The sequence below is a fragment of the Pseudopipra pipra genome, chromosome 8 (assembly GCF_036250125.1).
Source record: "Pseudopipra pipra isolate bDixPip1 chromosome 8, bDixPip1.hap1, whole genome shotgun sequence".
NCBI classification, from domain to species: Eukaryota; Metazoa; Chordata; class Aves; order Passeriformes; family Pipridae; genus Pseudopipra; species Pseudopipra pipra.
This window is the reverse complement of record NC_087556.1, coordinates 30,372,692-30,400,121: the sequence shown is the minus strand read 5'-3', so window position 1 is coordinate 30,400,121 and position 27,430 is coordinate 30,372,692. Positions and strand designations below refer to the sequence as shown.

The window sequence follows — 27,430 nt, the reverse complement described above, 5'->3', positions numbered from 1 at the left end:
AAGGCAATTATCTTCCTAAAGAAGAGACAGTAAAGACAGAGCTGAAATATTTGCATGCCTTTAAAACAATAAGTAAGAGGAAGCAAAACAGTATGTGGTAATGTAAGGGAGAGAGAAAAAAGAGAAAAAATGAGACCAAGAGTGAATACAGTGTCTTTTTTGCTTCTCAGTCCTTTCCACTGGTTTGCATTAATCCCAAAATCCATTTATAGGAAAGCAATTTTACTTCGTATGAATAGAGATTCCACTCTTGTTCTTCCTCAATACAAATAATATGCCAGGCAATCCCAGCTCAACCTCAGCTGATGCCTACCAGCAGAATTTAAGTAGCATGCATTTTTCATGATTTTTGTGTTCATATATTTCCCAAGTATTACCTAAAAACAAACCAGCAAGTGCATTTAAAAAAAGCGAAGAGTAATTTAGCATAGAAACTGAAGCAGAAATAAAAACCTTTTCACTTGAATTAAGGATATTCTCATCCCTACTAATATTCAGCTCAGCATTTCCAGAAGATGTTTTCCTTTCTTCTGTTTCTGTAAGTACAGTTTTTGATTTTTTCAGTGCAATCTCTTGCCTACACCTAAATCACAAGAAAGAAAAAGTAAATTCAAGTATATTTTAAAAACATCTTATAATGAAGTATTAGTGTGTTAGGAATCTTCACCATACACTCACTCTGTGGACAGACACACAACGATCATGCACAGAAGCTAATATACCAAAGTTGTGTCCAGAGATCATGTTTTAAATATTTTTTCCCCAACAGCACTTATCAACTGCAGGGAAAAAAGTCCCAACTAAATACAGCCTCTTCAGTGAAAAAACATACATTGCTTGTTCCAAGTCACTAATATGTGTTTCTCCAGCAGCTCTCTCATGATACACAGATGCCTGACTCAGTTTTAAATCTGAACATATCAGGGCAATTCTAAAAATAAAAAGAAAATATGTTTAAGAAACAATCAAAATTCTGCATATATTACATTACATAAACACATTGTATATAAAGAGCACACATTCCACATTTGTCAATCCTACCTTCTCATGTCTTGATTAATACTGGCAATAACAAAGACTGTAAATACAGTAAATAGAGTAAAGACTGTAAAGAGCGGAAATGCTGTAGCTGAAATTACCCATTAACAGAGGTCACAGATTCACAGAATGTTCTGGGCTGGAAGGGACCTCTAAAGACATCTAAAGGTATGGACAGGGACACCTTCAACCAGACCAGGTTGCATCCAACCCGCCCTCGAACACTTCCAGGGGTGGGGCAGCCACCAGTAGCACCAGTATGTCCTTCAAACCTCTACCTCTCCAACTTAATGGCAAAAACTATTAGGTAAAAGTATGAAAATATTTATAATAGGGTCTCACTATACCATGCAAAACCCCCCATCCACGTGTACATGCTCATCCACCTTTCTGTATTGAGTAAAGAGTGATATAATCCTGTACACCTACCTAATCATACAGAGACATCAAGTCATAGATATAAATAAAATACCAGGAAATAAAACAAATCTTGAGGAGTCAACAAAAAAATCTGTCTGGTAAATCTTGGCTGAGAATAGTTTCCTATCAGTAAATTCCTTTTAGTCTTGTAAGACAGTAACTCAGTAATAAATTGACAGTACAGATAAACACACATATTTGTATACATTAATATTTATCTATTCTGCTCTGTGGGCTTAGTTGAAAGCATTTTAAATATACATTAAGTGGCATTTTGCAAACAAACAGAAAATAAACAATTATTGCTTGTAACTGTAACTTATTAAGCAAACATTAAATAACTTTCAAAAAAGCACAACAAAGTGTTTTAAATAAAACAGCAAAAGTTTTCTATTGCATGCATATTAAATATTTTTAAATTAAAACTTTTAGGGGTGATCATCCATAAAAAATAACATCCTTTAGGTCACAAAACAAATCTCTGTAGAAACACATTTATTAGGGAAACTTCTTTGTGCCCTTCAGCTAGAGACAAGATATTTTTGTTGCAGGAACGGAGCCTGCTTTTGACTACTTAATACTTTTATTGAAACTCTTTTGGACTTTGTTTTTTTTCAGTTAGGTGACAATAAGGCATTTCAAAAATCATTTACATGGAAGTGGCCTGGTTTCATATTCTTGTACACTTTCCAAGTGGAGATGATGTTTAGTAACAGATAAACTTAGTGGCTTTTATTTCCACAAACCGATTCATCAAATTTCTATTAAAATGTATTAAAAAAGAAATTAAATAAAAAACCATCACAAATACAAAACAGTAAGTCACAAAAAGCCTTGTTACTATTTAGTGAAATATTAATGGATGGTCCACTCCATTCAGTTTCTCTTCTATTTAAAATAAATAAAAGATACAAACCGAAGGTGATAGAGATCAGACAGACTTCTACATTCCACAACTTCACTAGCAATAACTTCAGCTAGTTGAAAGATGGGAAGAATCAAGTGGGGGCAAAAAATCTTCTGTAGTTCTTTAGATAAGAGATCCATAAAATACAAAGTGCAAGTCTGAAAAGAAATTTTTTTTAGTATAAAATCAGTATAAACATAATTTCGTAGAAAATAACTTTTAAATTAATGACTACAGTTTCAGTTCCAAAATAAACCCTAAAAAAGGTCCAAATAAACTTTCAAGCTGCAAGAGCGACGAGGTACAGAGAAAGCCAACGAATTTATTCTGTAAGTTGAGTGCATTTCACGCAGGGGACAGACTAACACTTTCTGAAGTATTAATGACTCCTACGACACAAAAGTATTTTGGACAGATCTCTGAACATACACAGACAGAAACTAAAATGCAACATAGTTTTTTGGTACTCATTGTTCCCTAAATAACAAATGATCTAGAATTTTGAGGAGTATACTTACAGGTTTGGGGAAATTTTCCCAGTTAATACCATAGATATTTGTATTCTCTTTAAAAGCATCTCTGATTTCCTTAGGACATTCGTACAGGGCCCATTGTTCCACATTTGCTGGTAAGCTATAAACTTTAGGCTCCTCTTTTGCAACAGAAATATCTGACTATAATAAAAACCAAGGACACTTATAAGGTCAAATAAGTAATCTTATTGGTATTAAATATTCAGCTAAAAAAATGAACACATTTGTTTAATATCCTTTGAAGTTTTCTTGGATTTGGGGGTTTTTTGGATCCCTACACTGTGGGTTTTACAAAACAGCAGTATCTCGAACAATGCAACAATCAACACAAAAGAAAAAGTATCTGTAAATACCTGACCTGTAAAGTCTGTGTGATCAAGAGTGAACCTATGATACCCAGACTCAGAAATTCTTCACAGGTTGTGAGAGTCTGTCCAGGAAAGCATCTGAACTATTTACCATATGAGCCCAGGGAAACATCTCTCAGAAAGAGAGGACTGTTTTAATTTCACAGGAAAATGGGTCTTACTTGTGTCTTTCTGCCCTTGTCTTTTTTAGGAGGAGATTTTGACTTCAATTTCTGAGTAGTTGTAGGTTGTGAAGACCTTGATCTTGCTTTTGTAATAAGTCCTGATGCTGGCAATGATATCTAGACAATCAAATAATTATAATTATTTTCAATTCAAATTATTTTCAATTTGCAATAATAACGATACTTGCTAGTAACAGTTATTATCCACTGCAAATCACTATCTGCAGCTGTTAACAACTGTCACATATCATGTTCTGTTTGCAAAACTTTCTTCAGAAAACAACAATTTCAGAGATTTCTGGTTGCTGTATTATTTGTACAAGCATTTAGGATGATCATGCCAATGCAATTAAACAGCAGAATTGTCAAAGATGGTAAACCCTACTGCTACTCTTTTTTAACCTCTATGGCTGCAAATCCAATTCTTTTGTTTTAAACTGCTAGTCTAGATAGCTTCATGTTCTACATGAAATGGATTTCATATAAAAGTAATCTACAAGACTGCAAAGAGTAATTTTGTTCTCCTTCTGGATTAGTCTTCTACAATGCTCCTAATGAATGCTACAGAAAAGAATTTTCTAAATATTTAAGCATAAGAATGAATTAATTAAAAATTTCCCTGTGCATGTAATAGCACAGCTCTGACCTTACCTAAAATAAAAAACAAACAAACAAAACCCCACATTCATTTCAGAAGTCATATATGTTTTGCTGGAGGAATGAAGAATAAAATACAAAATATGAATAAAAAACTAATGCTGGATAATGCACGAAACATGAAAATTTCAAATTAAAGGTAACATGTCTTTTAAAAAGTCAGAAGCAGATGATTATTGGCTTCGATTATTCAGGTTTTCAGAGGACAATTTAAGATCTTCTACTGAGTTACTTATGGAGTCCCAACACTTTAGAGAGCCTGCTTTAGAAACACGTCTTCAGTCAAGTCTGCTTCACTTCGTACTCCCAAAACAAGGAGTCCTGGAGTACTTTAATTCCTTTCATACCACATGGTTATTCTTTTTCTCACAATACTGTTCAGCTGTAAATATGATTCTTAGAATGACTGTCATTGTCCTATGACTGGCACTGACAGCAGCACCAGCTCTTTTAGTTTTAACAGCTTATTAAAACAGTAGTACTCCCTTCAGATCATTTTTTCTCTAGTAAGACACTCAGTCAAGTGTAGTATGTTTAAAGTTGTGCTTGTGTAAATCCAAAAATATCAATATTCAATTTTTATTTTTCAAATTCCTGTCTTCCATCACCTTAAACTGATTTCACAATGAAATCTTAACATATTGCAGACTTTTACATCTAACTGGAATAAAATTATGCCCAAGCTATACCTAACCAATCTAGTTGATATGTCCCAACTAAAATAATTTCTATAATGATTTCTTGCATTACTATTATTAAGTACACATTTAGTCCCTTCAAAGATTTACTTTATTTAATGTATAATTGTTTTCCTATGAGTGCTGCTGTGATTCTGAAAAGCCATTTCAATTGGTCATATCTATGAGAAATGAAATAGATTTGTTTAATTTGGAATGCTGTAACAACGAGAAAGTAATTGGAGAAATTAATGAGTGAACACAATCCTTTCAGTCACATGACAGCCCTTTTGATTCAATTTTGTAAAGGCCCATTAGAAATCACTGTTCTTCAGAACTGCCAGCAATGTTTTCAGTACATATTCTGCCACTATTAAGATTCTGTAGCAAATTAAAAATACAGAATTTTAGAACCTGTTGCACAAAACATATGACTGTACCCCAGAGAAATACTGGGCCACTGCTTTTATCCCTCCTGTCTCTTCCTTGTTTTCCCAAGATAAACAATTTTCTGGTTTATTTCCAAAAGCTGGGAAAATACACTAATGACACCATAAAATTGAAAACTCTAAAGACATATTTAAAACACCAAAAGGGTAGCTGGTATCACAGTTACAAGAGAAGACCTGAAATAGACTGGCCACATTAAAACCCAACCCAGTGTCTGATCTCCCACAGTCTCACCTGCCAGATCCGGATGATACAGGCACACGCCAGCAAACAGTGCTGCTGATGGCAAGGAGAACCAGGACCAGAAATTACAGCCAGTAATGTCTGTGCTCTGAACAAAGCTTCCAACTGTTTAATATTACTCAAATCCTCCAAATTAATTTGAGGAATGATATCATTTGCTCCACTGTTCATCTCAATGTTTTCTGTGGGCGTAAATTCCGGTACCTCAATTTTTTCTGTTAAAAAAAAAAGCAGTCACGTGCTCACAATGGCAGCATTGGAAAAATGTACTCAAAAGTTAAAATTTCTGAATTGAAAATGAAAATATTAAGGGGAAAAAAAGAAAAATGGAAATCCATTTACTGAAGATGTTCTTACTATTATGATGGAGTGCTACTTGTATCATGCTTTCAACTAATAATGTAAGTTATGTTAATTAAATGATGTAAGCCTGACAGAGAAATGACATGCACATAAGGTTGGACCAGATGATCTTTTGAGGTTCCTTCCAATCTGGGCTGTTCTATATCTGAATCTACTTTTCCTTATTATATTATTTCAGTTTCCATTAAAAGCTTTGTAAAAACTTTCTTGGAACTTAAGTGGTGTAAGAAGGCCAGTAATCATAAGCAACCAGGTGAAACTGGATGGGAGGATCATTACAGAATGAATACAAAGTTTAAACGACCATAGGACTGTAAAAAAACCCCAACCAAACCACTAACAGAAAAGTATGAACAGAATATTGCTACTGTGACTTCAATCAAATGTGTGATACTAGAGACACTGAACATTTCTCTTTCTCAGTGCAAATACCAGAAGTACTTTTCTGAACGATTTCATCTATCCACACAAAAATAAGAGCAGTGAGGATGTTCATCAATGCCACACAGGACAGTGTTGTTCCAGAAATCAGATACTTTTTTCCCCAATTGAATAACGGGGTGTTCTATCAAAACAGGTCACTGAGGCCATACTACCACAAGTGGACACAAAGTAAAAGGACCAAGGGATTTTGACTGTTACATGAGCAGGTGAAAGCACACTTCCCTTTGAAAGTCAGTTTTGAAAAAACAATGTTAAAATTCTTGACAAAGCCAAGTCAAGAGCAATGAACTTAGGTACCCAAATCTTGGGACAGAAACTGTTTCCTGCAGTTCCATCTGTCCCTCCATGAAGATGTATTTGCAACAGACTGCCCAGCACTGCTTTCTGGAAGTATCTCACAGCTCAGGAACCCACGTCAGATGGGGGCAGTATCTTACTACACCAACAGACTGAGGGGAGGTCTCCATGGCACAGCACAGAACCCACAGATAACTGAAGCAGCATTGACTAAAGACACTGAATGTAAGAGAAAATACAGGCAAGCTAGTGCCATTCTTTGTGATAACTAAGCTGTAAATTTAAAATGCCCCTTGCATTTGCTGCTGAGAAATTCCTCTGGAGGAGAAACACCTATTCCATACCTTCCTCTTGTGAGGATTGCATAGGGAATTTCATGCCCAGCAGGAGATCTACTGCCCAGTGCAGAGGTTTAATAGCATCGTTGAGGGGAAACTGATTACAGTATAACCATTCAGCAAATTCCATCAGGTAATCAACACTCTGCAACTTATCTTCTTGTTTCTGTAAAAGTAATAAAGGAGGAGTTAATTAATATTTGTTAATGTAAACCTTCAAAACGATATTCTAAAGTTTAATGTAATCTGAACAGAAGCAAAAAATAATAATTGACAGTGAGCAGTTTTATTGGCATCACATAATCAGAGTTACGATAAAGAGAATGTAACAGAAAACTCCACCAATTAATTCTTTGTTTTATTAAAACTCCTTGCTACTCTTAGAGATTTTTCTTTGGCAGGACTCAACTAAAATTTTCTGGATACAAAAACTCAACCATACAGAGTTTTCCTACTGAAGAGCTATCTCAAAGTTATAAAAAGTAATGCTCAAGTACATGACTCCCCTATCAGTTTAGTTCTATACCTCACACAACTGGCAATCTCATGACTCACTTGAGAAACATCCTTCCATTGGCATCGAAACAAACAGCAAGAAGTGACAAACCTGTGCAGCACTGATGGCATTCTTGAAACAGCTCAGCTGTCCAGCAGTACTTCTGGAGACTGTCGCCAAGTGACGCCACATCTGTGGCAAACACTCTTCGCTTTCACGACTGATTTTCTGAATGGCCACCGTAAAACTGCATCCCAATCCTGCTCTCACTGTAGCCATGTGTTTGAAAATCAGGCTAGAAAAAGATCCAACAAATTATAAAAGACTTGCGTTTGTATCTGTCAAGTAACTTCGTGAATAAGATAGATATACTAGTTCATATCAGTATAGTACAAAGATGCAAAGTTTGTAAACTGTCATAAAAGGCCCTAAAACCCTGAACCCAGATAAGATTATGTAAACAGAACTCTTGATAATTTAGTTTTCATTTAATGTAAAGGGGTTTCCAGTTAGGAAAATTAAACCTTGTGCTATATAGCCACATTTCATGCACCTATTTCCTTGGAAAGTAAGATACTACTTATATACAAGTTTTAAAAAATTCAATTTACAAATATTAACAGATTAATGACCGGAAGCACTGCCTGTGCATGCCTTTTTCATTGAAAAGATACAACGTTGTTTTCCGTTGTAAGAACAGACAGGCTGATAAAATAGTAATATTTTCCCAATGTAAAACAAAAAAGCACTCAAGAGTTTTATACTTCTCAAGAACTGAGATGCTTAATTTACTAAAAATAAGTCAACCAGCTTACAGCTTGTGTCTTGTCTGAGGCAAAACTTGATTAGCTTCATCCAGGACTTTTAGCGCTGTCTCCCAGTCAGCTTTATCAGCATATATGTGGCATAATAACCCATATAAGGAGATTCTTAATGTCAGATCTTCCTCAGCACCTTTGAAGTATATTCAAATTATTTATTAATATATTGCAGGATTAGAATAATGGTATCACAAAATACTGGAGTTTCTTTTATTACCAGACCAAAAAAGGAAGAACATACCTGGGGGAAAGCATTCATCTGATAACCCCATACTTTGAAAATCCTTTGTAATCCACTGATGCAAAGGCCACATTGCTTTCTCTTCCTAAAGAGACATAAAAAAAAAGGGGAAAACAAAAATCTTTCAGTTATATCTTTAAGGATTATTGAACTTCTGTTTCATCTGTAAACCAATCCATATTGTTAATATCAACTAGTAATCTGTAACTTAAATAGCTGCTTGAGCACATGAAAGGCACAAGCATTTCTCCAGAGTAAGTCCTATAATACAAACCCAATAAGAAAATAACCAGACTCAGTAATATTCAATCAGTTACACTGATTAAATAACACAAAAACTTGAAGCACTCTCAGAGAATCAGAGCAGCTGAGGTTGGCAGAGACTCTCTGGAGCTCTCTAGCCTACAGCCCTGCTCCAGGCTTTACCTTGAAAATCTGACTATCACAAGTCTCAACCAAAGGTAGGAGACTTGTGAACTGCTTTGCCCTCCTCTACAGCAGAGTTTTCCACCTTCAAAGATAAATTCATTATCTTGTTTCAAAAACAGATCCACGTATGACATGCTGACTATTGAATACATAAAGGATGATGCTAATAAGTTAACTGAGCTACTGCCACAACCTTTGGATAAGTATTACATTAGCATCATCAAAGATTTATCAGATTTGATCAAATCAGCATTTACTTCCATGAAGGCACAAAATACGACTGATTTTGTGCCCTTCTGCAAAGCAGTGACTGTATCAGTGGACAAGGAAAGAACTATGGATGTCATCCACCTGGATTTCTGAGAGACCTTCGATACAGTGCCCCACAACCTTGGTGCTGCTGAATTGAACAGACAGAGGTTTGCTGGATGGACTCTTAGATGGATAAGGAAGTTGCTGGGTGGCTGCACCCAAAGAGTTCCAGTCACTGCTCAACATCCAAGTGGAAACCAGTAACACATGGTATCCTCCACAGGTTCTTACTGGGACAATACTGTTTAGTTCATCGCTGACATAGTCATGGGGGTTGAGAGCACTCTCAGCAAATCTGCTGGTGATACCAAGGTAAGTGGTGGGTTCATTGACTAGAGGGTCCCCAGAGGGACCCTGACAGGCCTCAGCAGTGGGCCCAAGGGAACCTGGTGAAGTCCAACAATGTCCTGCACCTGTGTCAGGGCAAACCCCACTATCAGAGCAGACCTGCAGTGAAGGATTTGGTGGTATTGGTGGATGAAAATTTGGACATCTGCTGGTATATGCTTCTCCAGATGTGACTGCATTTTAAAATTGCCCTAGTTAGCCTAATCAAGGATCACTGGAGAGCAGTTCCTGCCTCTTACAAGGGTTACTACAAAATTATTATAAAATTGAAAAATGTAGTAACTCCAGAAATAATCAACTAATGAACACTGTTTATAGAAAATATTTTTTCCTAACTATTATCTGAAGTTACTCACTTCTAACTCCTAAGAATTACTAACATTTTCAGACATAAAAGATCTATGCTACCTATAACTGTAAACTTCCATTATCTACATTAAAGTTTTGCTTTTTAATACAACTTATTAAGAATTCACACTGAAAATACTCTGTGGCGGTGAGTTAACTATATACACATAATTCCTTTTTATTGGTTTTAAATATATCCCTAGAAATAAATGAAACTTTAGGACTCTGCTTACGGGCAGTTACTGTTATGTATCTAAACACTGCCAAAGTCCCACTAAGCTTCCAACCTTGACTGTGCTTCCAAGTACACATTGTACTCATCAGTTTCTACACACCCATAATAAGGAGACCAGTCATCATCTCTGATTATTTGTGATTTATATATGGATTGAGGAAAAATCAGTATGTGAGTCCCTGTATGTGTAACGTGTGGTATGTGAATGCAGCTAAGAAACCACAAATGTGTTTATGGCAATAAGTCCCTTTCCCCTTTTAGGAAATGTATCCTGAAGTTTCTTTACCATCAGCATCAATCACTAAACACAAACACAGTTTACAACACCTATTAGAAATTCTTACCTGTTTATTTTTAGATTCTGCTTTAATTATACTCTTAAGAATTATTTCAGTAGGTTCTTTAAGATGTTCTCTGTCATGTGGAGAGCCCAGCAAAGGTAAACATGCATTCCAAAAGTGTCTCGCTGCAAACATTACAAGGGAATAATTCCCAGCTTCACCTGCATGCCTGAAGAAAGAGAAGTACACCTTAATGAGGGAAAACAATCCCACTATAGCCGAAATAAAGGATTTTATTTCTACAAATATTTGGGGTTACCTGATCTGCACACCACCATACGTAATCTCAGCAGTGAGGAGTTAGCATATGAGCTTCATACAGAAGCTATTTTTCATTTTTATATACCAAACACCTTCACACATTCAGAAGTAGCAATAAGTATCATGTTAGTGACTTTATTGTATTTCTGCAGAATCTTACATCAAGAGCATTCATTAAAAAATAGCAGAAATCTACTTAAGATGTTGTCATTGGAATAATATACTTTTTTGGCTTCCTGTTATGTTAATTTCTCATTCTAAAAACCATTAAAAAATAGAACAAAACAATTATTAGCATGCCATGGATTTTGCTTAGCATAGTGCCACTGCAACACACAAACATGCCCCAAATGCCTCTAGCTGCATTCAAATAGCTTTGAGCATATTTAATGAAAATGTTACTTTGAATTCATAAAATAATTCTCCAGATAGTGGTACAACACAGTACTCAGCTGAGTGAGCAAAAGCTTGGAAATTTAGTGAAAAATTTTGCATTGGTATAATAAAATCAGCAACTGAATAGTTCTACTATTTAAAAAAAAGCAGTTTTTTGAAACTGGCAATCTGATCACCCTTCAACTCACAACTCTTTTGCATTTTATCAGTCTTGGCAGAAAATACGCTGATCCCCAAATCTGTAATCAAATTTTAGATCTGTTTTATATTAGTCTTCTCTCATAATAAAATATACCTGGCACTCTGAGCAAAGGCGTTTGATGCTGCTACACGCAGATGTTTTCTTCCAGACAAATTTTCCATTATGCTCTGTCCTTGCATCCAGGCAGTAGTGCTTAACATTTCTTGTTTCAGTCTGTTACCTGGCCTGCATAAAGGCAGATACTTCAAGAAGTGCTAAGTCTTCCAGTCTAAGACCATCCCATTTCCTATTAATGAGCTTTTCAAGTTTCTACTCTATAGATGTCCCTAGCTTTGGAAGTTACAAATGCTTCTACTGAGTTTTCCTTTAAAATCAGGACACATTTAAAAACTGAACATTTTGTGAAAATAAAGAATAAAATATCTTTTTTACACCTCTAATGAATATAACTGTGAAATCAGATTAAAAAAAACATTATCTATATTTAGCAAGGGAAGAAAATAGATTTTTAGTTTTCTCCCCATGTTTCAGTGTCATACATCAAACAAAATATTAGTCCAAAACTGAACTTACACAGTAAGCAATTAAAAACAGAAATCAGGAAAATGAGACTATTTCTAAAACTTTCTTTTAGAATTTGTAATGCTTATGTCTGGTAACTTATGCACAGGGTTCTGGAGAAATTGATATGAATCCTATTCTACTACATTTAAAAGAAAACAATGTAGGTTTCAATGCTACAGTTAATCAGTTAAAATTAATAAGCAAATAAATTTATACTTTTGGCTAATAGTGACCTTGTAAGAAAAGAAGAAATACAATTTGCAGGATTTTTTAAGGTCTTAGTTACAAATGCAGCCATGACCAGATGCACACTCCAGCTGCTCTGTTCCACCCTGTGTGAGAACTGACAGCCACGGTCTGTGTGCACGAGAGGGCACCAGTGCCCACAGCACAACTCAGCAACACGCTCATAATCAACCTCTCTGTCCCCAGGCTGTGCTTTATCAGGAAACACTGAGCCTGTCTTCCATTTTTGGAAACAGCACTGACAATGCATGACTACATCTCTTTGTCAAAGAATCAAATATTTTATCATTCATTACTTTGTAGATTGCTGGATGTGCAGCAAGTATACTCTCAATTTCTGTAAAGTTCTGAAACTATGTATTTCATATTAAGATATCTTACTTGGTTTTACATGGCTTTTTTTCCCCAGGCAGAAAACAACACTGTTTTTAATAGAGAAATTATTTTGCAGAGAAAAAAAGGAACAATATATTGTATCCAAACTCTTTCACATGTTTATTTCAAACTTCCTACATTCCAAAAAATTACTGCTAAATGGAGTTGACTCTCCCCTCTTCTGATAAAATTAATTCCTGCTTTTGGAGGAAATTATATAAAAAATAGAAGGATCAAAGGATGCCACCTTTTTATAATAAAGGACTCCACCAATAGATCCATTTATATATGAAATATTTTTGTGGGGTTTTTTGTTTTTTTTTTTCTTTGGAATCAAAGTTTCAAATAATCAGTTAATTAAGAGACTGGTTTTTAAAGAAACGAGTTACATTCCTATTGCACCCATATGTATAGTGGCAATAAGACCACAAAGGCTACCTGACAGCAGAGCCTGGAATACAGGAGTTGCTGTTACCTTTCATCACCCCCAGAGCCATCCTGGCCCAGGAACTGTGTAGGCCCTTCATGTACTAGATGCAGGTCAGCACTGGAAGCAATTTGCATCAGCAGAAGAACTTGAATCAGCTATTTTCTGCCTGGAGATTATAAAAGGGTCAAAATCGCCAGAGATCATTTCAGAAAAGCAATGCTCCCTGGGAAGATGCCCAAACACATGGATGGATGACCTGCTGACTTCCTTGGATAACAAACTTCATCTATCTTCCTGAACTGGATCCGGTGCCACAATCTGGAGCTCCCACTGCCTTTTACTTTCACTTTCATCTCTAACTGTATGGCTTTTTTGTAAAAAAGATTCTTTCATTTTTGGTTATGTGATCAGATGCATTTACCCTCTATACTCTTTCTTCAAAGCTTAGTTCAAGCATACCACCGTATCATGCAAAATTCCATGTACTTACACATCATATTTCTTAGTATCTCTGTTGTGGACAGAATTCCTATCTGATTCCAAGATCCTTTTGGAACAAGTTGTCACTATTTCATAGTCATGTGATATGTATGCAAAATACATAAGTCGTGTCAGTGTCTGCAGCTCCACTAAGGAATCCGACCAACTGCATTCTAAAGACAATTGCACTAACTAGGAGGGAAAAAATAAAGAAAAAAGAGAAAAAAGGGAAAAAGGGAAGAAAAAAAGTGTTTAAATTTCAGGGTTTTAATATGCTCTGTTCTACAGCACTTACATGCTTACAGCTGTGACTTCCTTACAACCAACTGGGCATGGAACAAGTACATAATAAAACCATCTAGAAAATTAAGGAGCTACAATTACAACCAAAATATACAGTAGAGAGGCATCATTCATCTTGTAATAAGTATATGTTGTCATATATATGGAAGCTTGGACTCCATAATGTTAGAGGTCTTTTCCAACCTAAACATATATCTATATATGTATATGTTGTTTCATATCTAGTTTCATTATAGGATCTAAATGTTTTCATTGCTTTTGTATGTATCAAAGTTTCCCCTTTTTAGGATAATGGTGCTTGTTAATGAATTGGTCCAAACAAAGATACTACAACACTGTTATACAAAACCAAGCCAGTGAAGCAACAGCTAAAGCAAACTCATAGTATTTGGCATAAATCTGTAGACTGACTAGAATTAGATACCTATATATTTATAAGGACCCAGATCCTAGTCTTGTGAAAGAAGGACTTCTACAGAAGTCATTGAAACTGAAATCACATTTATAATATGCAAGTTTTAAAAACTCAAGAACTAATTAAAAAAATACCTCAGATAAGCTAGGAACAGTGAAATCCATGAGACCCAAGCCATTACATGAATACATTTCCAGACCAATAAGAATTCTTGCCATAGGATTTTGTGCTTCATCATTATTCTAAGCAGAAACAAAAAATTCACATTGAGATTTTTTTTTTTTTTGCAAGTCAGTAATATTAAGAACATTAGTTGAGATGACAGGGTAATAATAATAATAATAATAATAATAATAATAATAATAATACTTGAAAACCTCAATTTGCTTTAAGCAAGTCCTCATCTCTACTGTGTCCTTAAAAAGGGGGATTTTATGTATTTATATATTTTTAATTAACATTGTGAACTCTGAACTACTACCGTTTCAACACTAAAAATCCCCATCAACAATACAGTGAAGGTAGATTTCATATTTCACTGGGGGTTTCCAGTTTTATAGACATTATTAAAAAAAAAGGAATAAAATATTGCTTTCCAACTTACTGGGTCTATAGTCTATGCATAAAGAGGCCATAGTAAATGTTGATATAAATATAGATGACTTTTCTTAAAATTTTTAATGTAGCCATTTTATTATTTTACACGTATGAATTCAAGATCAATTCTGCTCAACAGTCATCATAAAACAAATACCACTATGACAGCAAACAACAGAGGGTAGATTTAAGAAATGTAGACTCATTGCTATGCCCAATGTGAAAAATTTGCTATGTTCCATAAAGATTTGTTGGAACTACAGCCAAAATTTATTTTCACATTGTATTCAAATATACAAAAGAAATTATACATTGATAATTTCAGTCATTATTAAATGAATATGAGTTTAACTTTTCTTTGGAAAGTTTCATTATTATGCAGGATTTCAGGGAAATCATACCTCATCCTGAGTCCCAAGATTGATCTGCTGCTGATTTAACTGCTTTGCTTTCACCCAGGTAGCAATGACCTGTTGTTGTGCAGCAACAGGGACGGTTCCCTTAGGTGTGGTTCCAGTCATCACACTTAGGGCAAATTCACAAATCTAAACACCAGAAGAAAAAAAACCAGAAACCTGAAACACAGGAGAAATGTGGAAAGCTTCTTGTACAGAACATGCCATTCATTAGTTATTTTAAAATTATTGCAAACGCATCTCTAAGCCTGACAACATCTCCTTTAGGTGAGTTCACAAGGCAAGTGGAAGTTACAGCCCTGAGCCCCAAGCTGGTAAGGAGCTCCAGTGGCAAATCTATGTGGCAGAACTGCAAAAGATGGTATCTTTTTACAGAAAATTCTACTACTGAACTTATAGGAATAGTAATATATGACAGCAGAACAAAAGGAACTACAAAAATAAGGAGGTTGTACCTCTAGGGCCGCTTGGACATCAGAAAGTCCACTAGGATCTATCAAGAGAGACTGGGTGACATTTGCCTTTTCCTGTTTCTTTCCTGCAGCTTTTCTGCCATTGTCTACTACTGTATCCTCCTCTTTCTCCTCAGCAGGTTTTGGCTCTGGAATCCAAGGAATAATTAGGCCCCGAGCCAAAGCGTTACATAACATCAGTAAAATCTCAGTACTTCTGTAGAAGAAAATAAAAATCAGAAGTGCACACTACATCAGATCAAAGGCAGGAATAAAATTTATTGTTTTCAAGTAATAAGTATTACTTGAAAATCTATTTTTTTCATAGAAAGTAAAATCATAGATGTTGCAAAAAAATTTGGCCATTGGAAAAGCAGTTTAAATTGTTAAAACTACAAAACCCGCAATCAATTGTCATAGTTTACATCCATTTTTTAAGCTCTTTTTATAATTGAAGCTTCTCTTTCATCACAGAAAAAAACCCCTAAAATTCATATTTATGTCAGACAAACATTAAAACATAACTTTTTATTAGCAAGGCTGCTATACACGAAAATAATAACTATTTTCTAACCAATTACCCTAAGCCAAACCCTTCACAAGGACCCATTTGTTTCTGGTTATCATGCCAATCCACTGCTGAGCTGGAGTTTTTGGGGGTTTTTTTTGAGAAAACGTGAACTGAATTACAATTAAGAGATTATTGCTGAGATATAAACTAACATAAGTATCAAAATTAATAAGCAGGTATTACCAGTCTTCACCTCTGCCCAAACTGCAATTTAGGTTTTGTTACCCAGTACTGTTAAAAGAGACTTATTTGCTGCTGGTCCTTTCCCCGCCTGGTGCTGAGGTCACCGCAAACAAAATGCAAAAATTTCCAGGACTGTGTCCCACAGTCAGACTTTGACTGGAGCATCTCCTCTGCAATAGTCAATCATTTTGCCACTGCATTTACTACAGCACAGGATTTCTCCAAACCACTGTGGAATGTATTCCTCTTTTCATAGTCTATTAATGTGCAAATCCCCTTTATTTATTTTATTTTCTATTTTCTCTTACTTCAGAACCAGTAATAACCACCTTGCTATGATTAGAAATATTTACAATGCATTATATTTACAATATAGTTCAACTTCAGAGTAAATGAAAACAAACTACACATCTTGAACTGTCCTGCAAACCCATAGTCTAAGAAAATTCTCCCAGTTTTCTGACTAGCTTAACAAAATGCTATTTTTACTTGCATATTCCACAATGAAGAGAAATTAATATTGATTGGTCTACAGTTAATACAGTTTACAGTGTATAGTAACAAAGAACAAATAGAAAGGATTCAAATGTAATTTTCACACCAGAAAATTAAATTTACCTTCTGAGCTACTCTATATATACACCAAAGTCCTTCCACTACTAATGAAAGCCATCAAGAAACATCTTTCACAGCACAAAGTGACTTATGCTGTTTGTAAAAATATTTCCTGCTTTAGAAAAAAAGAGCATGTTCATATCCAAACATCTAAATTTACCCATTGTATCCAACAGTCTTGATGGCTCCAAGGAGAGTCTGCAGATACTCAATGATTTCCCTCTGTCTTCCTGAAGAAATCAGATGCCTGTTGTAATTTAAGATATACACCACAGCATTGTGAACAATCCAGGCTTCATTCAGTTGTTCTCCTATTTCAGCTGCACGCTGGAAGTTTTCCATAGCATACTGAGATAAGCAGTCTATCCATAAACTGTAAAATTAGTATAAAGAAGTTGTTATTCCAAATCTTCAACGCTATAAGGAATTATATGGTAAGGTTAAATATGCAGTAGTACATCTCAACCAACTACAAGAACAAAAATTTAATTACTTTTCAGTTGCATTTATTAAGTCCTCATCCACTGACTGGTATTTTACTTGGATGAGATGATGACTCAGGAAAGGAAATAGTATCCACATAAAATGAATCATCTCTGACACTCAAATGTTATTAGCTTCAGAAATAGTGTCTATGGTTCATGCTTCATGCACATGTTTTTTTTTTTAAATGTATGTGTGGCACATGTGATGGCACTGCCCCAGCAGTGCCAGAAATCATTAAATATCCATGGCAGGGCTCTCCTTGGATATAGATATAAGTACATTCCAAGTTCCACTCAGGAGCCAAGGACATATCTTTTGTACTTAAAACTGCACGTGTTCTTGCACTCAAAGGCATTTTCAGATGCTCTGAAACATTGTATTCATTTTTAATAGAGCAAACATCCTTTTCACAGTCTGTGCAATAGCTTTCTTTCAATAACTTCATTTTCTTTTTATTTAGTTAATTATCAAAGTGTACCATTACTTAGAAAAAGCAATATTAAAAATACAGTCTTAAATGACCACATAGAATGGCAATGGTTACAAAGCCAAAAGCACAAACTGACACTGGGTATTACTATGTCAACAATGGTTCAGGACACGAAGTGCTTTTTTTTCCTATGGGTTTTTAATCTAATGGGTAAACTCAAAAAAAAGTTGGTAGCAAATTTTGGAACGGAATTCTCATCTTTGCCCCTTGGCTCTGATCAGTTTATCATTTTTCTTGCTTTACTGAGTATCTGCAAGCAGACAATGTGAAAAACTTTACTTAATATTCAGACTGAATGAACAGACCCAGGGGCACAACTCTGCCACCCTGCTCTCTCAGGACATGACCACTGCCACAAGAAGGCAAGCATCAGCACGAATGGGAACAGCAGAGAGTCAAAGTGTCATCTCAGAATTCTCCCTCCTCTTCTCCTTTGCAAGAAATAATTGTGTGAGATCAGAGAAAAACAATACTTGCTATATTCTACTCTCCCAGATTCATTTCAGCTGATTGGATGGCATAGACAAGATCTGCAAACTGAAATAATTCATTGTATGCATTCAGTACTATGAAATCATTGTAGTTACAGGAGCTATAAGGCAAGACAAAGAGTTTTTTGATTTGGGAAAACATTTTTAAATATAAAATTTAATTATCTAAATGTTGATATAGACAGATCTAATAGTTTTTAAGCTTGGAATACTAACTTCTAGTTTCAGAGAAGTAAATGCTAAATGAAAAAGAAAATCCACACTCCAGAATGAAAGCAAACAAAAGAAAAATTTTTTCAAACTATTTTCTTAGAACCTTTTTCTTTTACCATGAAAACCTACAAAAATAAAGAATATGGTGACAATGAATTTTACTAAGGAGAAATAGCTTCTGCAATTATCTGTGTCTGATAATAATGGTCTATCAGAGTTCCTGGTTCTTGACACATATTAAGGAAAATCACCTGTATGTTTTCCATTCTGGATCGTTTTCCAGAAGATATGAAACATCTCCTGGATGATCCTGGTTTGTGTCTTCTGGAGGTACAGCACGATCATTCAGTTCAATTCCCTGCAATCTTAATAAATGAACAGTTGCCTGGAAAGACACAGAGAAATAAATTATCTATGGAGGTTATCACTGTGAAAACAGACTATGACTCAGTATAGAAGTTACCTCTCCAAAAATTAGAAAATACAAAATACTTTTTCAGATGTTGTACAGGTATGTACAACTATATGAAATATAATACAAAATACTTCATAATCTTAAAATTGTCTACAGTCAATTTTACTTAAAGAATGACATTGAGAAAAACCCCCCATATTTTATGCATATAAATTTTTTTAATCATGCTGGAACTTTAGGGATCCAGAAATATAATGTCACATGTCAAACATTTAAAGTAGAATCTCTTGTAAAAAAGTGTTATCATGACCTGCAGTGAAACTATTGCTATAGTTACATTCACACAGTATTTTGACAAGATGCTTCATGAAACTACTTCATCCTCTAGTTCCCAGGGAGATAGAAAATAACTAAACTCATAATACCAGTGCTTTAAGACGTATGCATAAAATTATACATAAAACAAAACTAAATGAAACAAATATGAATGACAGTTGTGTAATTTATTTACCTCTGCATTAATGAATCTTATTTCTGCTAGTATTCTGAGTGAATCTGTTTCTAAAGAGAAGGAATTAGCAGGTAGCAATGATTCTCCTGAGGTGTCACCTTGACCATTAACCATCATAGCTGCACCAGCTTTGCTCTTCCGTGCTAAAAATAAATAAATAACACCATTATTATTTTCATGCAAATCATTACCCTCAGTTTACAATTTACAAATCCCCACACATTCTTAAACCCTCAAGGAAGAGTTAGTAAGAAAAGACTTAAAATTATTTCACATAATTAATTTTTCTCATTAGTACCATTTATTGCATTCAAAGCCTGTTCTTAGGCAGTGCTGAGACATTGGTTACCTGTGATTTTTGCTGCATTTGTGCATAAACTTTAATATTTGCAGCAAATAACTTGCTCCAGTCATTAAGTGCACACTGAAATTACATTAGTGTGAATAGACCCCATGGCCTCTAGTTAATTATTGCATTCATGGAAATGGAGCACTGGACCTTCTGTAGTGGCTGAAGTCTTTGTGTGTTTAAACCATGGACTGGGCTGACTTTCTGGTAACTCACACATCAGTAAAGAGAAAATAAGCAGTATTTTTCTTTGCTTTAATAACGAAGAGAAAGGACTCAGTTATTTGAATATAAACACGGAGTTTGTAAGAACACACCAGTTTCTATTGATGATGCTTTTGGTGCATGGTTGCCTTCAGTTTCTGGTAAGAACTTATTTTTTCCCTTTAGTTTGGAAAAAGAGTTGAAAGATTAAACATGGTTAGTCTGGAAATGCAAAACTTGTGAAAGAAAACAGGCAAATTCATGCCCTATTTTAAGCAGACATTGGAAGCAATCTAGAGAAGAAAGGTGGAATAGGTTCAATTAACACTGGCTACTGAAAAAAGCTGCATTTCATCTGCACTTAAAGTTGAGTTTTATGAACTCCCTGGCAAAATCAACTTCACCCGACACATGCAAAAGCCATCAAGCAGCTGGGGATTTAAAAGTGCTTTTGCCAGCCTAAGAACTCTTTTAACATGTGTGGCAGGTTTCCAGCAGACCCTCAAGGAAAAAGGCACAATGTTGGATACCTCAAGGAACCGATGAATAAGGGAAAAAGGTAAAAATTATTACCACGTAAGCCTCATACAAAGCGACTGACAACCTGTTTTTCTTCAAGTTCCTCAGGCACGGATAATATGGACCTAGATGACCATTAGAGAATGTACCTGTTTTCTTAATACAGGTAGATACATTTCTTACAAGTGCTTTCCTGCAGCATTGGTGAAACATTTCTGAAGACACAGTATGGCTGCAATAAAAAATGTATTGACTGATTTCTAGATTTGGAAGTAGAAAGAATATTCCATGTATGCCAACAGACAGTGACAGACAAGGTGCTCATGGAACTTTGGGAATGGGAAGAAAGAAAACAGAATTGTCTGACTCCTTCAAGTAGCTCCAGTAAATAAGGAAAAAGTTCCTCTTACAACATTCAAAATAAATTGTTCACTTACTTTTTTTAGGCTTTGATATCTTCCTAAACAAGTTATCTTCATACAAGAGGCAGAATCTACATGCTGCACGGCACACATCCCAGACTTCCTGCTTACGTGCAACTTTTGCCAAATCTGCCCAAAGTATAATTCTACCCAAGAAAAAACACAAAATTAATTTATAAGCAAGATTACCTTTCGCAGTTCAGGATTGACAAAAAAATCATGTCAATAATGATGGCTATCATGAAAAAACAATTAAATCTACTCAAAATTAATAAATGTAAGTCTTCTTGTCAGTAGCAAAGATAACATTATTAATTTATTAATTAAAAAGAATCTCCTCAGCATATCAAGAGTGAGACAAAATTCTTGTTTTGGATGGTAACTATACTGAAATTTCAAATGTGTGTGACGACCCTAATGTTCTGTCTTAGAAAGTAAACTAAATACTTAAAAATGGATGTTGAGAATTTAAAAATACATCTTGAAAACAAGTTTGGGTTCAGAATATTTTAGAAAACAGAAGACTTTAAATTTCATCACAGGAATTTTTAGTGCAGCAGAAAAGGAGACACCTCCTTTTTTGTCTTTCTTTTCTTAAAGAAAGACAAAATGATAATTGTCAAAATGGAACCTGACATTTTTCTACAGGTTCATCTGACTTTCAGAATGTAAAACTTAATCTTTTACCAAAAAAGTTGTATCATATGGTGTGGTATAAGGACCTAAAAGGACGGGACACTTCCAAGTTTCAACTGTACATCAAGGACAAGCTTTATTCAACTCATCCTTCTTTGTGCTGAGCTTCTATCAACAGACCAAGTGAGTTAGGTGCATGTGAGAGCAGATTAGGAACAGGGAAAGAACACAGTTCTGCACAGCATGGGAACATAACAGAGCTTGTCAGGAATTAAACACACACTTCAATGCTTTTCCAGGGCTGATTCAATTACTCAGCCTCTTCCAAGGTACCATCCAGAAACTGAACCTCTGCAATAGAAACTTTCCCCTCAGACACTTCTACAGAAGACGAAAGAGACACTTGGGGCCTGCAGTAATTACCTCTCTCTGACATTTTCATTTCTCAGGTGTTTCAAATGCTCATCAACTTTCCCCACACTCTTAGTGTGATGCTGGGCTTTTGCACAGAGGAAGCTTATTTGACTCGTACTTTTACCTGAGGAAACTTTGCAAAGAAATAAGAGTTTAAAGTAGTTCTTAAATAAAAGAGATTAAAAAATCCACATGAAGGGCAAGCAATTTCATTCATAATTACTTGGTGAAACATTCAAAATCAAGCCCTTTTCTCATTCCTTCAAGCTTTCCCCAAACCAACCAACCAATATGAAAAGATCCATATCCCACCAGCACCTACTCTGCTTTTTTCTAGATCTTCACATGTAGTTGTCCCACCTAAAAACTGATCTATGTTTGTTTGACCCCAAATATTTCAAGTACACCTCTTTTCTGACAGGACATATAGTGCTCTAGTACATTAAAAGTACTTCTGACTTTAAAATACACATATAAACAGGTTCACTTACAGAGAGGAAGGCACAGTGTCTTACTGTTCCTGCTACATATCTTTTGCAATGCACTGTCCAGCATGTGATACCTCTGTGACACCTCTGTGCTATCCAGCTATGCACAGAGCACTGACAGAACCTGTCCAGTACAATGCACAGTGACAGCAATATCATGCTGGAAATAATATCAGGTTGGAAAGAATTATGGATTGAAGAAGGACATTGTTCTCTGGATCCGTGGGTACTGCTCTCACTAAATTAGCCAATCGTATACGTCAAAATAGAATGAAAGGGTTTTATGCAACTGAAAAAAACCACTACAAATCTGATGTCCTGTCCTATGTGCATTTTAATAATAGAGTTGCATATATATTTTCTTACTCCTTCAATAAACATGTGTGAGCTTGTTGCAATTTAAGTGTCATGGAAAAAGCAAAAAACTCACTGCTTAGATGACAGCCTCACGAAAAAATGAAATTTTTCACAACAAAATTTTATAAAGTCTTGTGTCAAATGAAGTCCTATGATAGTTCTAATGTTGTAATAATCTCACTCATTTTAATGACTCATCTTGGAAGGCTAATGTGTACTAAGATGTATTCTCAGGAACTTCAGAAGTAATTTTACAGTTGTCAACTGAAAATTTAAAAGCAAGGAGACTTTCATGCTTAAAATCCTCTTAATTTCACAAATAAAATGCATTTTTTCTCTTTAAATCATGTATGAAAATGGCATAGTTTTCACATACTAAAAAGGACTGCACAGAGTGGAACAGCTGATCTGTAAATAAGACTCTGGCTTGTAAGTGATCAGTTGATCAAGTTTGAAATGGGGATGTGGAGGGTCAAAGTTGTGGCCTGGCTGGGCAGGGGGCATGAGAGAACTGCAAGGTCTTCCATGGAATAAACAGACTCCTTTGGGAGCTACAGGATTCCTCCTATAGCACTTCCTACACAATCTCTACCATGGGATCACACCAGGTACACTCAAAGTTAGTGACATTAGTCACACACTTGCTTTATTAACACAATAAGAAAAAAACACTTCAAGCAGTCTGGAAAGTCTTCAACCACAGGTTGTATAGTCACAAACCAAAGCTGTGTGAGGCACAAGGAACATGCCTATTTGTGTTCAGTGTTTTAGAAGGTAAATAATGAATTAGTGCCTCAATCTCTGTACAGAACTCGAGCTCTCAAAAGCAAGATTTTAAAATAGAAAGACAAGTATAATACAGAATAAACACACAATATAATTAACACAGAGTATTATGGGGTGAAACTTCTGAAAACACCACTTAAAAATGACCTTGAATAAGAACATCAGGAGTTGCTCATAGTGAAAATAAACTAGAACTACTTCCAGCCCACTACAGCACAACAGGAAGGTTTAGACAAATCTGGAGGGCAAAACAACACCTTTTCCAGTATCACAGTACAACTTTTAGATCCCTAATAATATTGATAGGAACTGTGCCACAGAATTCAGCAGAACTGTCACTTCATCTGCACTGCAACACTCTCTTATGTTGCATTAGATGCTGTGTCCAGCCTTTAAGAGTGTGCAAAGCAGACAAGGCGCAGTAACTTTTAGTCACAGAAATGAACTTTACCTTTAGCTTCATTTTCACTGTCAAGGACTATTCGAAATGTATCAGGAGCCAATGCAAGACCTGCATTTACCAGAAGGGATCTCTTTTTCCTCACATCGTCCTTTTGTTTTCCCCTTTTAGCCTATGTAAAGAAAAGAACTCATTGCTATAAGGCTCATTTTATATTCCAACTACACCTTATTTACTAAACATAACAGAATGCAGATCATATAACTTGCTACTACCAAAAAAATACCTTTAGCAATTGTGTATCCTCATGTATCTTAAACATCACTCTGCAGTACTATTGTCGTTGAAAGTGACTGTGGAACTTCTGTTTGGATATTCAATACACCAAGGATAATTTAATGTGAAGTACTGTTCGTGCTGCCCAAGCAACCTTACAGTATATTCCTCAGTATATAACCTGTCATTATGTTATACCTTCTTAAACAAAGAACAGTATTTATTTACAAATCAACAGTAACACATCCATAGTGCAATAACAAGGAGTTGCTACAAAATATAAAAAAATTCTTGGTCTTCTCAGAATGAGTCCAAGTCAGAGGAGGTGTAAGTGCTTTTTTTAAAGTAACACTTAAACAGAGTAAGCTTGCATGGAAAAACATTAAAAGCAGATTAAAAAATCTGTTGCCAGCATGATTTTTGTTCAGGTGCTGAGGCAGCACAACAGAATTAGATGCAGTAACTCTTGACAATGACTACACTTTGACTTTACATTATATTATTTAGCAGCATTTGTAAGTGTCACATAATACTGATTTATCCTGAAGCCAGTCAGAATGTTTAGCTATTTGGACACTGCTCTCCTCATTAAATAAAACACCGTTTCACGCAATGAAATCCTAATTGCTGACAATTGCTAAGAAGCTTCTTTTTTGCTGATATTTTTGATAATTAACAACTCCCTCCCTCCCCCCAATAAATAAGTTTTTAATGTACCTGGGAAAAAATCCTCTATCACAACTTTCAGGCTGCGAAGCAGCATGACCACTTCAATGACGATTTGCTGAATGCAAGCCAATGCTGGCTCTACTGATACCCAGTTCTACTGAACAGCTGGCTCTCCTCTGCTGGAATTTAATAAACAAATCTGTTCCAGCTACAGCCCTTGTTCATCCTGATTACCTGTTCAATCATCACTCCCGCCCGGTCCTCCTGACGCTCAGGTGCCTGGTACAGCACCGTGCACCAATGAACGCGGTTCAAAGTCAGTCTCAGATGTTCTTGGTACTGCCCACTGCTGTCCACCTGAATAGCTTTTTGCAAATGTCCCACAGCAGCCTCCAGTCTATCCCCATCTTCTTCAATATGAGCTATTTCCATGTGAACTTGGCAACGCAACGACGTCAATGTGCTGCGGAACACAAATTTAAGTGTAAACCGTCAAAATGAGGCACACTAAAATTCTTAGACATAGAACTCACAAAAAGGTGAAACTTAATAATTAAAAGCAACTATAGTACGAAAATTGATGCTCCCTTTGTAACTGACTTGTTTCTTTCATTTTCACTATCATGCTCACACCACTCCATGAAACCTGCATGTTTTCCCCAAAACCTGCACATTCCCCAGGCTCAGGTACACTGGGCTCCCTATCCATCACCTGCTCCAGGAAGCTGTTCATGACAGCTCAGAGCTGCTACTTTAGATTATTTTCAGGCAGAAAAAAAAAGTGAGATAAATGAAAGCGATGTCATGAGAAAGAGAAAAGGAGAAAGGTTTTCAAGCCTATCAAACATCTGCCACAGAACTCATGTATGGCCACATCAGAGCCCATCTGACTGAGCAAGTCTGGCCCTTCTCCTGTGGGCCAAAGTAGCTACAATTAATGCTGCAATCCAACTGAAAATTAGGACAGGCAAATTAACAGGGGCAAGTGATTTCATTCAGTCTCTAGTACAGTACCACGTCAGAGCTGAGGTTGAGTCAACTGGATTGCTATGAATTCACAAGGTAACAAAGGCCAAAACTCTGACCCCAAAAAACCTAACCTCCAAGCTTTTAGAGAAAAATGGTCATTACTGACATTGAGTATAGATATCAAAGTTGCCTATGCTGATCTGGCACTCTTTATATGGGAAGCCTAAAAATGCTTGAATAACAGTACAGTACAGTAATACCGCTTTTATACAAGTGTGTTTCCACTTCTTCAGGTTTCTATTTCCTCTTTATGCACCTAAAAAAATGACGTTTTAGAAACACTGAAAATAGATTCCTCACCTTCCTCTGCAATACTTCCATCAGAAACCACCTCCCTTCCTGCTCAAGTGGCAGATAGTGTCAATTGTAACTCACTTCACTACAGGAGTTCTGATCTCTGCTCTTAGCAGTCAGCCTATGCACAGGTCCAAACTCAACTAAGTACCACATAGTAAGGTCTATTTGTTTGACTCAATAAAAAAAGTGAAAATACTTAGGTGCTTAAGGTTAAGTACAGCATAGTAGCAAACAGAAGAACATATCTGAAAAAAATACAAGATTTTCTTAATACAGTAGCTTTTTCAGTTAAAAAGTACCACGAAAGATGCAAAAGTAGTATCTTGCAAGAAGTGTCTTATTTGATATGTAATACAGAAGCCATGATGCTTTTTTTAAAACTAATTCTTTAATTTTATGTTCTTAGCCAACAAAAGTGATGTTAATACAAGAATCTAAACCACAGTCCAACACATGCACTCATACTGCAGCTTTGGAATTTTCTCACAAAATTCTGATTAACTAGAGTATTATTCAGTTCCTGAAGTATTTCAATATTTGCTGCAGGTCATTAAACAGTGTGACATTTTGCCTGCAAGGAACCTGTATTTCAGTGATTAATGGGGAATTGTATACAACATGCAGACATGCATTTATTACAAGTGAATGGATAATTCTCAAAGATGCTTATTATCAGAGAACTTGAGTTTTTAAATGCATTTGATGCTGAGACCTTCCAAAGTAACAAATAAAAAAGTGCACAGCATAGAAAATTACCTGTCAATCTCTTCAAGGGCATCAGCAACTGAGATCAAGGGCTTTCGCACGTGTTGGTGCAAGTTGTGCTGTAGCAGGGGCAAGCACAGATTCCACTGGGTTGCACAAACAACCTGAATCACATTAGGATCTCCCAACTGAACTGCACGTTTTAAGCTTAAGTCAAGATTTTTTATCAATTCCAGCTGACCCTGGCATAAACGAAAAATTAATTAGCATATACTGCATTTAACAACTACAACTTCT

At 35.7% G+C, this 27,430-nt stretch overlaps 1 protein-coding gene across 8 annotated transcripts in view; it reads right to left on the bottom strand.

Annotated features, from left to right (window-relative positions):
• Positions 1–27,430, bottom strand: part of CFAP46 (cilia and flagella associated protein 46) — a 64,922-nt gene that overhangs the window by 25,590 nt on the left and 11,902 nt on the right. For 6 of the 8 annotated variants that reach the window (XR_010432376.1, XR_010432377.1, XM_064663433.1 and 3 more), the window contains exons 11-34: positions 27,185–27,375; positions 25,337–25,565; positions 24,209–24,329; positions 22,136–22,259; positions 21,092–21,222; positions 19,583–19,725; positions 18,908–19,041; positions 17,137–17,349; positions 15,611–15,824; positions 15,141–15,284; positions 14,277–14,384; positions 13,435–13,616; positions 11,423–11,554; positions 10,474–10,639; positions 8,458–8,542; positions 8,211–8,349; positions 7,507–7,690; positions 6,906–7,065; positions 5,449–5,672; positions 3,428–3,547; positions 2,884–3,039; positions 2,375–2,523; positions 833–931; positions 454–583 (exon numbers count right to left, since the gene is read on the bottom strand). Coding sequence is in view for 6 of the 8 variants with exons in the window: in XM_064663433.1 (XP_064519503.1) it covers positions 454–583; positions 833–931; positions 2,375–2,523; positions 2,884–3,039; positions 3,428–3,547; positions 5,449–5,672; positions 6,906–7,065; positions 7,507–7,690; positions 8,211–8,349; positions 8,458–8,542; positions 10,474–10,639; positions 11,423–11,554; positions 13,435–13,616; positions 14,277–14,384; positions 15,141–15,284; positions 15,611–15,824; positions 17,137–17,349; positions 18,908–19,041; positions 19,583–19,725; positions 21,092–21,222; positions 22,136–22,259; positions 24,209–24,329; positions 25,337–25,565; positions 27,185–27,375 (3,678 nt within the window). In the remaining 2 variants the exon portion in view is untranslated. The remainder of the gene's footprint in view (positions 1–453; positions 584–832; positions 932–2,374; positions 2,524–2,883; positions 3,040–3,427; positions 3,548–5,448; positions 5,673–6,905; positions 7,066–7,506; positions 7,691–8,210; positions 8,350–8,457; positions 8,543–10,473; positions 10,640–11,422; positions 11,555–13,434; positions 13,617–14,276; positions 14,385–15,140; positions 15,285–15,610; positions 15,825–17,136; positions 17,350–18,907; positions 19,042–19,582; positions 19,726–21,091; positions 21,223–22,135; positions 22,260–24,208; positions 24,330–25,336; positions 25,566–27,184; positions 27,376–27,430) is intronic. The other 2 variants (XM_064663432.1, XM_064663430.1) reach the window with 2 other exon arrangements.